The 14329-nt window shown below is 44.2% G+C and overlaps 1 protein-coding gene across 1 annotated transcript in view; it reads left to right on the top strand.

Annotated features, from left to right (window-relative positions):
* Positions 1–14329, top strand: part of LOC122555399 (interferon-induced GTP-binding protein Mx1-like) — a 56362-nt gene that overhangs the window by 7353 nt on the left and 34680 nt on the right. Inside the window, exons 3-4 of the mRNA XM_043701370.1 lie at positions 1707–1899; positions 11933–12070. Coding sequence (XP_043557305.1) covers positions 1707–1899; positions 11933–12070 — 331 coding nt within the window. The remainder of the gene's footprint in view (positions 1–1706; positions 1900–11932; positions 12071–14329) is intronic.

Raw genomic sequence — 14329 nt, 5'->3', positions numbered from 1 at the left:
TATGGGCGAAAGTGAGGACTGCAGGTGCCTGGAGATCAGAGTCGAGAGTGTGGTGCTGGAAAAGCACAGCCGGTCAGGCAGCATCCGAGGAGCAGGAGAATCAATGTTTCAGGCATAAGCCCTTCATCAGAAACCAACCTGATGAAGGGCTTATGCCCAAAATGTTGATTCTCCTGCTCCTCGGATACTGCCTGACCTGCTGTGCTTTTCCAGCACAACACTCTCGACCCTATTCTCTTTACATCAGCAAAAATGTATACTGTTGTCAATTTAGCTGTGGTTATCCTGAGCGCAAAGGTCTGGAGTATCCTATCCATTGCTGCCTCATGTCAGATCGTCTTTTTTGATTGCAGGAGGAGATGGTAGCAGTGAGGTAATATCATTAGGCAAGTAATCTAGAGACATGGGCTAATTGGGAATGTTGTATCAGGATTTGGTTCTGAAAGAGTTAATGATGAAAAGCTCCAACAGCAGAATGCCGAAGGAATTTAGGTGTTTTTTGGATCTCAACGAAGACCGAGCATCCTGCCTCTTCTCATATTCTTTCCAACAATACCTGTCTTACCAATGTAACTTGTACCTGATTGCGATCATGCAATCTGGGTTTAAGACAAAAATCTCTTCTAACTTGGCTAGTAATTCTCCTCTGTAACACTGGGCTAAGCAGGCCAGAGGCTATAAGGAAAATGGTGGCACCAGTCTTATGGTGACCATCTGTATTAGGGCAGCACTATGCAGTATGGTCATCAGCAATCAGATAGCTCAGAGCACATGGGTTCAACCATTCCCCCACTGCTCACAACAGCCCTCCCCACCACCATGGGAACTTGTGGAACTTCAATTCACTGAAGTAATGAAAACCTGGAATCAAAAGCTGGCTTCGTTTTCAGTGATCATAAAACATTTATTGTTTGATGTAAAACCTCAGCTGATTCACTAAAGTCCTGAAGAGACAGCAGTCTGCTGACATACCTGGTCTGGCCTACCTGTGAACCGCAGCAAAGTGGTTGACTCATCACAAGGACAAAGGAGGATGGGCAATAATTTACCTTCCGCCACCCTCCTCTCTGACCGATCTCAGTAAGTCTCTCTCTCACTGCCACCCCCAGGTCAACTCCTCTGCCCTGAAGCTCTTTAACCATGTACTGAAACAAACACGCTACCACAGCCACATTTGATCTTCCTTTCCACCTATCCACTCCACCCTCCTCTCTGACCTATCACCTCCATCCCCACCCCCATTCACCTAGTGTACTCTATGCTATTTTCTCCTCACCCATACCACCCTCTCATTTATCGCTCCACTCTGCAGACACTCTGCCTCTATTCCTGATGAAGGGCTTTTGCCCGAAACGTCGATTTTCCTGCTCCTCGGATGCTGCCTGACCTGCTGTGCCTTTCCAGCACCACTCTAATCTAGACTCTGGTTTCCAGCATCTGCAGTCATTGTTTTTACCTAATTTCTGGCTTGTCCAGCTATGTCCATGCCCCATGAGCTGCAGCTTCAGAAAGGAGCAGAGGGACTCAGAGATGAAAAAGTTTAGGAGAGGAATTCCAGAGTTTAGAATTGATGTAAAGTGATCAATTAAGGAATAGAAGGCTTGATTATGATATTAAGTACTAACTCAGTCACGATATTAAGTACTAACTCAGAAATATTTACATGATCATTTTAGTTTCTTGAACCTTTCTTTGTTTATTTTCAGAAAATGGAGATGATGTTTTATAACAGCTATGAGGCAAAGATACGCCCTTGCATTGATCTTATCGACTCGCTGAGAAGATTGGGTGTGGATAAGGATCTGGCTCTTCCAGCCATCGCTGTGATTGGAGACCAGAGCTCTGGGAAGAGCTCAGTACTGGAGGCACTGTCCGGGGTGTCACTACCCAGAGGGAGTGGTAAGATAACAGCGATGAACAACATCAACTTCCCTGTAGTGTACTCAGTTATTCTGGTAATGTAATCAAATATAATTTAACACTGAGTAATAAGCGAAGATGGGCAAAATGATAGGCTTTAAGGGGTGCTTGAAAATATGAAGAAAGGCAAAGAGACTTGGAGAAAGAATTCCAGAGCTTAGGGATTTGGCAGCTGAAGACATGATCAAAAACAATACACAATTAAAATCAGAGATGCTCACTAGTTTGGTTTTGGGGCAATGCAGATATCTTGGGGTGATATATGGTTGAAATGGATATGGAGGGTTGAGGCCATTGAGGGATTTGAAAATGAAAAGGTGCATTGTGAAATGGAAGGTAACATAGGTCAGTGAGCACTGGGCTAGTGAATGGTCTGGAGCAGAGTTTTGGATGAATGGAAAATTTGGAGTTGGCCAGAAGTGCTTTGGATCAATCAAGCCTGGAGATTAAGAAAAGGTAATCAATAAGAGTTTGAGCAGCAATGGAGCTGAGGCAGTGACAAAGTTGAACGATGTTACAGAAGTGAAAACAGGTGCTGTTGCTGATGACATGGGTGCTGCAAGATTGAGATATTAAGCACACATTGGATTCAGCTGATTGCAGTAAATTGAAAACGCTGGCTAATTAATTATTCCTGGTGCTCATGGGAATTGAATGATAATGTGCTATTTTTAAATCCCTGCAACTTGCACAAACTTAGAGATTCTTCCCCTTTCACTGTAAACACTGAGGGACACATACTCAGTCATCAGTATGTTCTTACTTCAGACTGACAACATCAGCATTTTACATCGTTACAGCGACGGTTGGGTAAAATGGCAATGATTCGGTTGGTGGAGTGTTACAATTTGTGCGATGTGAGATAACACAAATTTTATATTGCATTGTTGGATGCTCACCTTGGCATCAAATATGATAACATTGTGAATAGTCTAGTTCAGACCATTGGCCAGGAAAACGGGTGGAGCTGATGGCGACAGAATGGAGTTTGTGGTGAGGACGAAAAGCTATGGCTTCAATCTTTCCAAAAATAATTATTGGGAAGGAATTTCTGCTGATCCAGTGCTGGATACCAAACCAGCAGTCTGAGAAGAAGGCAGTTTTCCTGGTGAACGTGACATCATCCTTCCTTTAGCTCCAGATTCATGCTTTCCTCTTTGACCTCTCTCTGCCTTTTCTGGAATCTTGCTGTGAATGAATTCTGTCCGAGCACTAGTTTCCCAGTGATTTTGTCATATATGAACCACAAAGAGACATTTCTGAGAGATGGAATAAGTTGCCATAGCAATGCATTTCTTTCTCTGAACATAAGAACATAAGAAAAAGGAACAGGAGCAGGCCATCTGGCCCCTCAAGTCTGTTCCGCCATTCAATATAATCATGGCTGATCTTTTCATGGACTCATTCACTTGCTCACTCACCATAACCTTCAATTCCTTTGCTGTTCCAAAATCCATCTATCTTTGCCTTAAAAACATTCAACGAGGTAGCCTCAACTGCTTCACTGAGCAGAGAATTCCAGTGATTTTCAACTCTCTGGAAGAAGAAGTTCCTACTCAACGCAGTTCGGATTTTATACTCAGTCATTAGCTAGTGTACAAGAAATTCCTGTGACAGGGATGGAACACGTATTAGCTGTTTCTCTCCTTGAGTTTATATCACCATTCAGTTAGATTTTGGCTGTATTCTGTTTCAAATCCTCCTGTCCACGTTGATTGCATTCCCTTAACAATAATCCCCAACAAAGTGTGATCTATCTCAGTTTTGAAATTCTCAATTCAAACTCTCAATAACTCTTTGTGGAAGGAGGTATAGATTTTCACTAACCATTGTTTGAGTAAGTGCCTTCTGATAGCTCTGCTCAACAATTAAGCTCTAATTTTAATGTTATACTCTTTGTTCTTCTCAGCTCCCCCTCATCAGAGGAAATAGTTGATAAGGTAGATAGAGAGAAATTACTTTAATCATATAAAACTCCCCGGTTAGATCGGCCTCAGTCAATTCCACAAAGACATAGGGTGATCTTTTGATCATCTCTTCAGGGACCCTGATCAGCTGGGTTTTATTTTCTGTACAATGGCTTAGATCAGAAGCTGAATGTGGCACACCAGCATTCACACGGCTCAGTACCTAGCACTGTTGTGATTGCCGTAGAGCACACGAGTACTATTATAATTAGGTGAGCCTGGGGTCATGGGTTCAAATCCCACCAATTAATAAGTCTGGAATTTTAAAAACTGTATTCTAATGGTGACTGTGAAACTTCTCTGGCTTTTATAAATCCCCATCTGGTTCAGCGGTGCCCTTTAGGTAAGGAAATATGTTGTCCTTACTTGTTCTGACTTATAACTGCAGAGTTGACAATAAGATGACATCAGAAACCCACGAGAAAGGAATTCAGGTGTGTGAAGCCACTGCGAAGTCTAAGAAAGGGAATAAAACCAGCAGGATCACAATTCATCAATGTAGGCACTAGAAATGATCAGGGAAAATCCAGACCTGTTGACCTTGCATGGTCTTCCTTAGTAACATCTGTGTTTACCCACAGAGTCAAGCAACAGTACTTCATGGAACTATATCTAACAGACAATATTCCAGACACCATCATCATTTTTGCTGGGTACACTCTGTCTCATTAGCAGATGTGGCAGCACTAGTATACAGTCAGGAGGGAGTTGCTCAATATTAACTCCAGGCTGATGAGGACTTAGAATCATAGAATCCCTACAGTGTGAAAACAGGTCTTTCAGCCCAACAAACCCACACTGACCCTCCGAAGAGTAACCCACCCAGACCCATTCCCTTACCCTATTATTCTACATTTACCCCGACTAATGCACCTAAGCTACACATCCTTGAACACTATGGGCAATTTAGCATGGACAATTCACCTAACCTGCACATATTTGGACTGTGGGAGGAAACCGGAGTCTTATGGCATTAGATTAAAATGGGCAAGGAATCGTACAGCTGATAACTACCTGCTGCTTCCACCTCCTCCCTCTCGGCTGATGAATCAGCGATCCTTCATGGTGAACACCATTTGGATAATGAATTGAGGGCAGCGAGGGCACAGAATGTAATCTGAGTGGGGTATTTCAAGTGTGGCTAGATTACACCACTACTGACTGAACTGGCAGAATCCTGAACAATGTAACTGCAAAACCTGGTCAGTGGCAGACGGTGAGGAACCACAACCAGATCCCCACCTCTTCCTCTGCTACCTTGATGACTGCATTGGCGCCACCTCGTGCTCCCGCGAGAAGGTTGAGCAATTCATTAACTTCACCAACACATTCCACTCTGACCTTAAATTTACCTGGACCATTCCCTATTGGACTCATCCACCGCCAAACCACAACAACCCGACGGTCGGAGGAGGAGCGTCTTATCTTCCGACTGGGAACCCTCCAACCGCAGGGGATGAACTTGGACTTCACCAGTTTCTTCATCCCCCCTCCCCCCACCTTGTCTCAGCCGGATCCCTCCAGCCCGGCACCGCCTTCCTGACCTGCAGTCTTCTTCTTGACCTCTCCGCCTCCACCCTACCCCGACCTATCACCCTCACCTTGACCTCTTTCCACCTACTCCTTAATAGATAATGAGAGTAGCTTGCAAAGCAAGCTGATTGTCAAAGCTTCTATTGATATGTGAAGAGAAACATGATAAGTGAAGACAAATGTAGGTCTCTTACAATCAGAAACTGAACTTTATAATGAGAATAAAGAAATGACAGACTCATTCAATGCAAATTCTGATTCTGTCCTCACAAAGGAGGAGACAAATAACAACCCAGAAATGTTAGTGAGGACAGGGTGTAGTGAGAGGGTGGAACTGAAAGAAATCAGTGTTCTTGGGGAAATGGTAGCGGGGAAATTGGGGTTAAAGGCAAGCAAATCGCCATGGCCCAAAAATCTACACCTCAGAGTCCTTAATGAACTGACCGAAAAAATAGTAGATGGTGGTCATCTTTAAAAGTTCTAAGATTTTGGAACTATTCTTATGAATTGGAGGGCAGCTAATGTAAACCTTCCATCTAAGAGGAAGTAGAGAGAAAACTGGGAATTACAGACCATTTAGTAGGGGCAGAGGTAGTAGGGAAAATGCGTGAGGATTATATGAGATTTAATCGTAGAGCACTTGGAAAACAGTCATAGGATGGGCAGAGTCAACATGGATTTAGAAAAAAGAAATCCTGCTTGAAAAAACTTTCGGAACTTTTAGAAATTTTTGAAGATGTAACAAATAGAGTTGGTCAGGGAGAATCAGTGGATGTTGTTTGTTTTAGAAAGGTTTGATAAGGTCCCAAGTAATAGATCACCATCATCCCCTCCCCCACTCACCTATTGTACTCTATGCTACTTTCTCCCCACCCCCACCCTCCTCTCATTTATCTCTCCATCCCAGGCTCTCTGCCTGTATTCCTGATGAAGGGCTTTTGCCCAAAACATCAATTTTACTGCTCCTTGGATGCTGCCTGAACTGCTGTGCTTTTCCAGCACCACTCTAATCTAGACTCTGGTTTCCAGCATCTGCAGTCATTGTTTTTACCCAAATAAGAATACACTTGAACTCATCCTGACCAGCCTACGTATTGCATCTGTCCATGAAACCAAGTCTCTGCCTTCATATTTAAGATATCCTCCATACATTTTGTGTGGCACTATCATCGTGCTAATCGGGATAGATTTCAAACAGGCTTAGAACCACAAAATTGGACATCACTGAGGTGTTGTTGTACAGCAGAAGCAGTAGAATTACATTCAACAGCAATCTGTAAACTTATTGGCTGCCATATAGCCCACTCTACCATTAGTGTGAATCAGGGTTGATCTTCCAGATTCAATGAAGAGAGTAGGAGAGATCAGGAACAGACATAGGTAAAAATGAGGTACCAACCTGGTGAAGTTACAACACAGGTCTTCTTGTGTGCTGAACATTGGAAACAGCACACAATGGACACAGTGGAGCAAACCCATAATCCAAGGATTAGATCAAAGCTCTGTCGTCCTGTCACATCTAGTCATGAGCAGTGGTGGACAATTAAACATCCAACAAGGGGACATCATTCCATAATTATCCCCGTCCTAAACTGCTGGGGAGAAAGGCACATCAATGCAAGATTTGATGCTGAAGCATTTGCATCTACCTTCAACCTCAGCTGCCAAGTGAATGATTCACCTTGGCCTCCTCCTGAGGTCCCCTGCCTCACAGCTGCAAGTCTTTAGCCACTACAATTCACTCCATGTGAGATCAAGACCCAGCTAAGACCCAAGCGGCACGGTGGTTCAGTGGTTAGCACTGCTAACAGAGCCCCGGGTTCGATTCCAGCCTCGGGCAACTGTCTGTGTGGAAGTTGCGCATTCTCCCTGTATCTGCGTGGGTTACCTCCAGGTGCTCCAGTTTCCTCCCACAATCCAAAAATGTGCAGGTTAGGCGAATTGGATAGGCTAAATTGCCCATAGTGTTAGGTGCATTTGTCAGGGGTAAATATGGGGAATGGGTCTGGTTGGGTTACTCTTTGAAGGGTCGGTGTGCACTTGTTGGGCTGAAAGGCCTGTTTCCATACTGTAAGGAATCTAATCCAAAGGCAATGAATACTGCTAAGGACTGAATTAGCTGCACCTTGGCCAAGCTGTCCCAGTACATCTACAACACTGGCATTTACCTGACAATGTGGAAAATTGCACAGATTTATCTAACCTGAAAAAGGTAGGGCTAATTGAACCCAGCCAATTCCTGCTGTATCAGTTTGTAAGCAATAATCAGCAAAAGTAATGGAGCAAGTCATCAATAGTGCTATCAAGCTGCATTTACACAGCAATAGGAGAAAGTGAGGACTGAAGATACTGGAGATCAGAGCTTAAAAATGTGTTGCTGGAAAAGTGCAGCAGGTCAGGCCGCATCAAAGGAGCAGGAGAATCGACGTTTCGGGCATAAGCCCTGAAGAAGGGCTTATGCCCGAACGTCGATTCTCCTGCTCCTTTGATGCTGCCTGACCTGCTGCACTTTTCCAGCAACACATCTTTACACAGCAATACCCTGTTCACTGACCACCAATTCTAGTCTCTTTATTTAAGAAAGGATATGCTTATCATAGCATGGTGCAGAGGAGATTCATGACACTGACCCGAGGATGATATGAAGAGAGATTGGTCCAATCGCGCCTGTATTCACCGGAGTTCAAAAGGCTGAGGGATTTTCGCAACCTCTCCCCTCACCTGGGGCATGGCGCCCCTCAGGTTAAATCACCACCAGCGAGTCTCTCTATGAGAGTGGGACTATGGCAACTTCACATTTACAGTCTCAGGATAGAGGGTAGGGCCTTTAGGACTAAAATGAGGAAAACATTCTTCACTCAAAAGGTAGCGAACCTGTGGAATTCTCTACCATAGAAAGCTGGGAAGAGCAAGTTGCTGGGTATATTCAACATTTTTCTTACTTACTAAAGGCATCAAGTGGTGTGGGGAGGAGTTTGAAGATTGCGTTGAGCTCGAGGTTCAGCCATGATCATACTGAATGATAAGCAGGTTCGGAGGGCTTAGTGGCTGACTCCTGATCCTAGTTCTTATGTTTCCATTGAGGCAGCAATTTACCAAGTCTGGCATTAAGAGGGTCCAGCAAAACTGGAGTCAGTGCGCATCAGGGAAAAGTTCTGGTTGGAATCCGACCCATTTGCATAGGAAGATGGCTGTGGTTGTTGGAAGTGATATCTGTGATAGAGGACATTGCCACAAGAGTTCCTCAGGATGGTTCTTAAGCCTAGCCATTTTCAGTTGCTTCATCAATAACCTGTGCTCCATCATAAATTCAGAATTGGGAATATGCGCTGATGATTATGCAATTTTCAGCTGCTTCTCATTCAAATAGTCCACAGCAATACATGATAAGGGAGATAGTGAGGAAAGAGATCAATCTGAGACTGGTACAGTTGAGAACAGAAGTGAGTCAAACAGTCAGGGCAGGCAGGGACAAGGTAGGACTACTACATTAAACTGCATTTATTTCAAGGAGAAAGTGAGGTCTGCAGATGCTGGAGATCAAAGTTGAAACTTTATTGCTGGAACAGCACAGCAGGTCAGGCAGCATCCAGGGAACAGGAGATTCGACGTTTCGGGCACAGGCCCTTCTTCAGGAATGAGCAGAGAGTGTTCAGCAGGAGAACCTTTTATCTTCTCCTGCTGGACTTGGAGGAGGGGAGTTGGAAATGTCTTCTTCTTGACCTCTCCGCCTCCACCCTACTCCGACCTATCACCCTCACCTTGACCTCTTTCCACCTATCACATTTCCAACGCCCCTCCTCCAAGTCCCTCCTCCCTACCTTTTATCTTCTACAGAAACATGGCTCAGGGATGGGCAGAAAGGGAGGCAAGGGAGGAGGGGGAGTGGCATTTTTGATAAGGGATAGAATTACAGTTGTACTTAGGGAGGATATTCCCAGAAATACATCCAGGGAAGTTACTTGGGTGGAACTGAGAAATAATAAAGGGATGATCACCTTATTGGGATTGTATTATACACCCCCCAATAATCAGAGGGGCTATCTGTAAGAACAATAGGGTGGTTATGGTAGGGAATTTTAACTTTCCAAAAATAGACTGGGGCTGCCATTGTGTTAAGGATTTAGATGGAGAGAAATTTGTTAAGTGTGTACAAGACAATTTTCTGATTCAGTATGTGGATGTACCTCCGAGAGAAGGTGCTAACCTTGACCCACTCTTGGGAAATAAGGCAGGGCAGGTAACTGAGATGTCAGTGGGGGAAAAGGATAGGCCAGATCTAAAAGTTGAAGTTGTAAATTGGAGAAAGGACAATTTTGACAGTATTAGGCAAGAACTTTCGAAAGCTGATTGGGAGCAAATGTTCGCAGGTAAAGAGACGGCTGGAAAATGGTAAGCCTTCAGAAATGAGATAACGAGAATCCAGAGAAAGTATATTCTTGTCAGGGTGAATGGAAAGGCTGATAGATATAGGGAATGCCGGATGACTAAAGAAATTGAGGGTTTGGTTCAGAAAAAGAAGGAAGTATATGTAAGGTATAGACAGGATAGATCAAGTGAGTCCTTAGACGAGTATAAAGGAAATAGGAGTATACTTAAGAGGGAAATCATGAGGGCAAAACGGGGACATGAGATATCTTTGGCAAATAGAATTAAGGAGAATCCAAAGAGTTTTTACAAATACGTTAAGGACAAAAGGGTAACTAGGGAGAGAATAGGGCCCTTCAAAGATCAGCAAGGCGGCCTTTGTGTGGAGCCGCAGAAAATGGGGAAGATACTAAATGAGTATTTTGCATCAGTATTTACTGTGGAAAAGAATATGGAAGATATAGACAGTAGGGAAATAGATGGTAACATCTTGCAAAATGTCCATATTACAGAGGAGGAAGTTCTGGATGTCTTGAAACAGGTAAAGGTGGATAAATCCCCAGGATATGATCAGGTGTACCCGAGAACTCTGTGGGAAGCTAGAGAAGTGATTGCTGGGCATCTTGCTGAGATATTTGTATCATCGATAGTAACAGATGAGGTGCTGGAAGACTGGAGGTTGGCTAATGTGGTGCCACTGTTTAAGATGGGTGGTAAGGACAAGCCAGGGAACTATAGACCAGTGATCCTGACATCGGTGGTGGGTAAGTTGTTGGAGACCGTTCAGAAAAGATTTACAAGGATGTTGCCAGGGTTAGAGGATTCGAGCTATAGGGAGAGGCTGAACAGGCTGGGGCTGTTTTCCCTGGAGCGTCGGAGGCTGAGGGGTGACCTTATAGAGGTTTACAAAATTATGAGGGGCATGGATAGGCTAAATAGGCAAAATCTTTTCCCTGGCATCGTGGAGTCCAGAACTAGAGGGCATAGGTTTAGGGTGAGAGGGGAAAGATATAAAATAGACCTAAGCAGCAGCTTTTTCACACAGAGAGTGGTATGTGTATGGAATAAGCTGCCAGAGGAAGTGGTGGAGACTGGTACAATTGCAACATTTAAAAGGCATTTGGATGAGTATATCAATAGATTAGATTACTTACAGTGTGGAAACAGACATAGAGAGAATGTGTAAACTCCATGCAGACAGTTGCCTGAGGCAGGAATTGAACCCAGGTCTCTGGTGCTGTGAGGCAGCAGTGCTAACTACTGTGCCACTGTGCTGCCCCTAGGAAGGATTTGGAGGGATAATGGCCGGGTGCTGGCAGGTGGGACTAGATTGGTTTGGGATATCTGGTCGGCGTGGACGGGTTGGACTGAGAGGTCTGTTTCCATGTTGTACATCTCTATGACTCTATGAGTAGGCTTTTGTCTTAAACAAGATGTTGTCTGTACAATGTTAGCAACACATTATTGATAGACATTGTTACAGACCACGAGGAAGACCAGGATGGTTTTACTCCTAAAGGTCCTAAGTTGTTCTTCCACCAAGTCTAAACATTAAGTGCTTCCCTCTTTGTAGATAATGTACTTTATTAAGTATTAAATCTGTAAGACTTTACGCCGTTATGCACAGCTTCCCAAAGGCAGTTTGGGATGGATAATGCTGTCCTTCTTAGCTGTTTTAAAATGTGCTGTGTACATTCACAGAGGTTTTCAAAATCATGAACTGGCTGGTTAGAGTAGGTTGGGAGAAACTGCTACTTGTAGAAGGAGCACGAAATGAGAGAGTGTAGATTTTAAATGGTCTGTAAAAGGAACAAAAGTGAAGTGAGGAGAAATGTCTTCACTCAGTGAATAATTAGGGTAAGGAATGTGCTGCCTAGAAGTGTAATGGAGGCAGGTTCAATTGAGGTTTTCAAGAAGGCATTGGGTGATTAGATATCTCAAAATAACATGCAAGAGTATGTGGAGAAACCAAGAAAGTAGTATAAGGTAATTCTGGTCATTCACCGTGCTAATACAATAGGCTGAGGGGCATCCTTCTGTGCCGTAACAATTCTGTGATTCCATGTTTGATGTATCTAACTGGCAGTATCATGTGACTATAATTCACTTGAAATGATGTTGTCCTTTTCAATATTTCACACCAGGTATTGTTACCCGGTGTCCTCTTGAATTGAAGCTGAAGAAAGCCAAAGAGGACAATGTGTGGAAGGGCAAACTGACGAATGAATATTTTCAAGTGGACCTGACAGATCCATCAGAAGTAGAGAAAGAAATCCAGAAAGGTACTGTAAAACTGAACTAATTTTGCTTCTACCATGTGGAAGGAAGGCTTTAGCTTCCTTTCACATTTCATGTTTTATATTTAAAAATAACTAATGATATTTTGAGGTTAAGGAGGCAAATGCTTTATTATCAGAGGGGAAAAAAATCAAGGACAAAAGATTTTGAAAAGGTGTAGCAGATCAGGAAACATCTGTGAAGAGATCTCAGCGTTTATTTGTCAGATGGATGAATTTCATCAGAATTGAGGAAAGATAAAACTGTTTTGAGTTTCAAGCCAATGGAAAAGCCAAGGGAACTTGAAGTACAAAGGCAAATGTCTGTGACAGGGTGAAGGCTGGGCGAGGTTAAACAACAAAAGATTTCATAATGCAAAAGCCAAAGAGAGTGCTAATGGATAAAGTGAAAGGCTGTGTTGAAATGAGGTGTGAATTGCTGCATTAAAAATATCTGAAAGGAACATAACAACAGGTTAAAGAAAGAAATATTTGGTGAGCCTTTGGTGCGGATTGAAACAGTGGCTTGGTGACCAGGGACTCAGATTCAAATCCACCCTCGGGCGACTGACTGTGTGGAGTTTGCACATTCTCCCCCGTGTCTGCATGGGTTTCCTCCGGATACTCTGGTTTCCTCCCACAGTCCAAAGATGTGCAGGTTAGGTCGATTGGCCATGGGAAATACAGGGATAGGGGAGGAGTGGCTCTGGGTTGGAGGGTTGGTGTAGATTCGATGTGCTGAATGGCCTGCTTCCTCACCGTAAGGATTCTATGATTGGTTGTATACACTGGGAAATATCTGATTTTATCTTCTGGTTGTGCTCAGTTAGTATCTCCTAGTCAAGTGGCATTCAGATTTCCGAACTGACTTCAGAGTTCCTGGTTAAGGAGACTTGAAAGCATTCAGAGCTGTCAAGCCTCACTGCTGGACACTACTCATTAAGGCCCCAGACTAAAATAGAAGCAAATTATTGTGGATGCTGGAATCTGAAACCAAAAGAGAAAATGCTGGAAAATCTCAGCAGGTCTGGCAACATCTGTAAGGAGATATGCTGCCAGACCTGCTGAGATTTTCCAGCATTTTCTCTCCCACTCGGGACTGTTGTGGTCTCCCTGAATTTTGCCAGCAGCAGTGTTAACCTCACTGCATAAGGAGACCACGCACTCTCTCAATAGAAGCAGCCATCTTACAGAAAGCTCGAGACTCCATGCACCAATTGTGAGTTTATTTGGGGGGGGAGGTTTGGAATAAGAAAGGTTGCAACCTCATTGTAAGTAATTAATGCAGCAGGAGCTTCCCATCGGTGCTGAGGGACCTATCAAGTTCCGTCCTGATCATTTTCGTAAGATCGACATCTCAGAGTGGCTCTGTTTTGAGGTGGCTGCATTGACCCTAAGCTGCCTCACCACCCCTAGATAGCTGCCGAGTCTCTGGGACTGCTGTTCCTGGCTCCATGCTCTCTCAGTGTAGAATGGATACACCAGAGGTAGCAGCACAGTGGTATGCAGTCAGGAGGGAACTGTCTTGGGAGGCGTCCAAATTGACACTGAAGCCCAAGAAACCTGATGGCATCAGGTCAACATGGGTAAGGAAACCTCCTGCTGATTACATCCAGTTCAGCTGATGAATCAGTCCTCTTCCATATTAGATTCCATTTGGAAGAAGGGCACAGTGTTTATACTGGCTGGGGGATTTTAGTGCCCATCACCAAGGCTTACTCAGTAGCACCAGAAGTAGATTTGAAATTCTAACTTTGTTTCTCTTTGCGCAGATGGTGCTCAACTTTCTCTAGCACTTTCTGATTTTATTCCCAGTGGCAGAACTGGCCAAGTCCTGAAGTGGTGGCACGGTGGCTCAATGGGTTAGCACTGCTGCCTCACGGCACTGGGGTTCGATTTGCATCCTCAGGCGACCGCCTGTCTGTGAGGAGTTTGCACATTCTCCCTGTGTCTGGGTGGGTTTTCTCCAGGTGCTCCAGTTTCCTCCCACAGTTCAAAGATGTGCAGGTCAGGTGGATTGGGAGAAAGTGAGGACTGCGGATGCTGGAGATCAGAGTCAAAACGTCTGGCGCTGGAAAAGCACAGCTGGTCAGGCAGCATCTGAGGAGCAGGAGAGTTGACGTTTCGAGCATGAGCACTACATTAGGAATGTGGATTGGCCATTTTAAATTGCCTGTAGTGTCCTGGGATGTGCAGGCTTAGTGGGTTAGCCATGGGAAATGAAAGGTTACAGAGATAGGGTGATGGGAGGGGGAGGTAAATGGG

This window comes from Chiloscyllium plagiosum, chromosome 12 (genome assembly GCF_004010195.1).
Source record: "Chiloscyllium plagiosum isolate BGI_BamShark_2017 chromosome 12, ASM401019v2, whole genome shotgun sequence".
Lineage (NCBI taxonomy): Eukaryota > Metazoa > Chordata > Chondrichthyes > Orectolobiformes > Hemiscylliidae > Chiloscyllium > Chiloscyllium plagiosum.
Note: the sequence above shows the minus strand (reverse complement) of the source record. Positions and strands in the feature narration are given on the sequence as shown.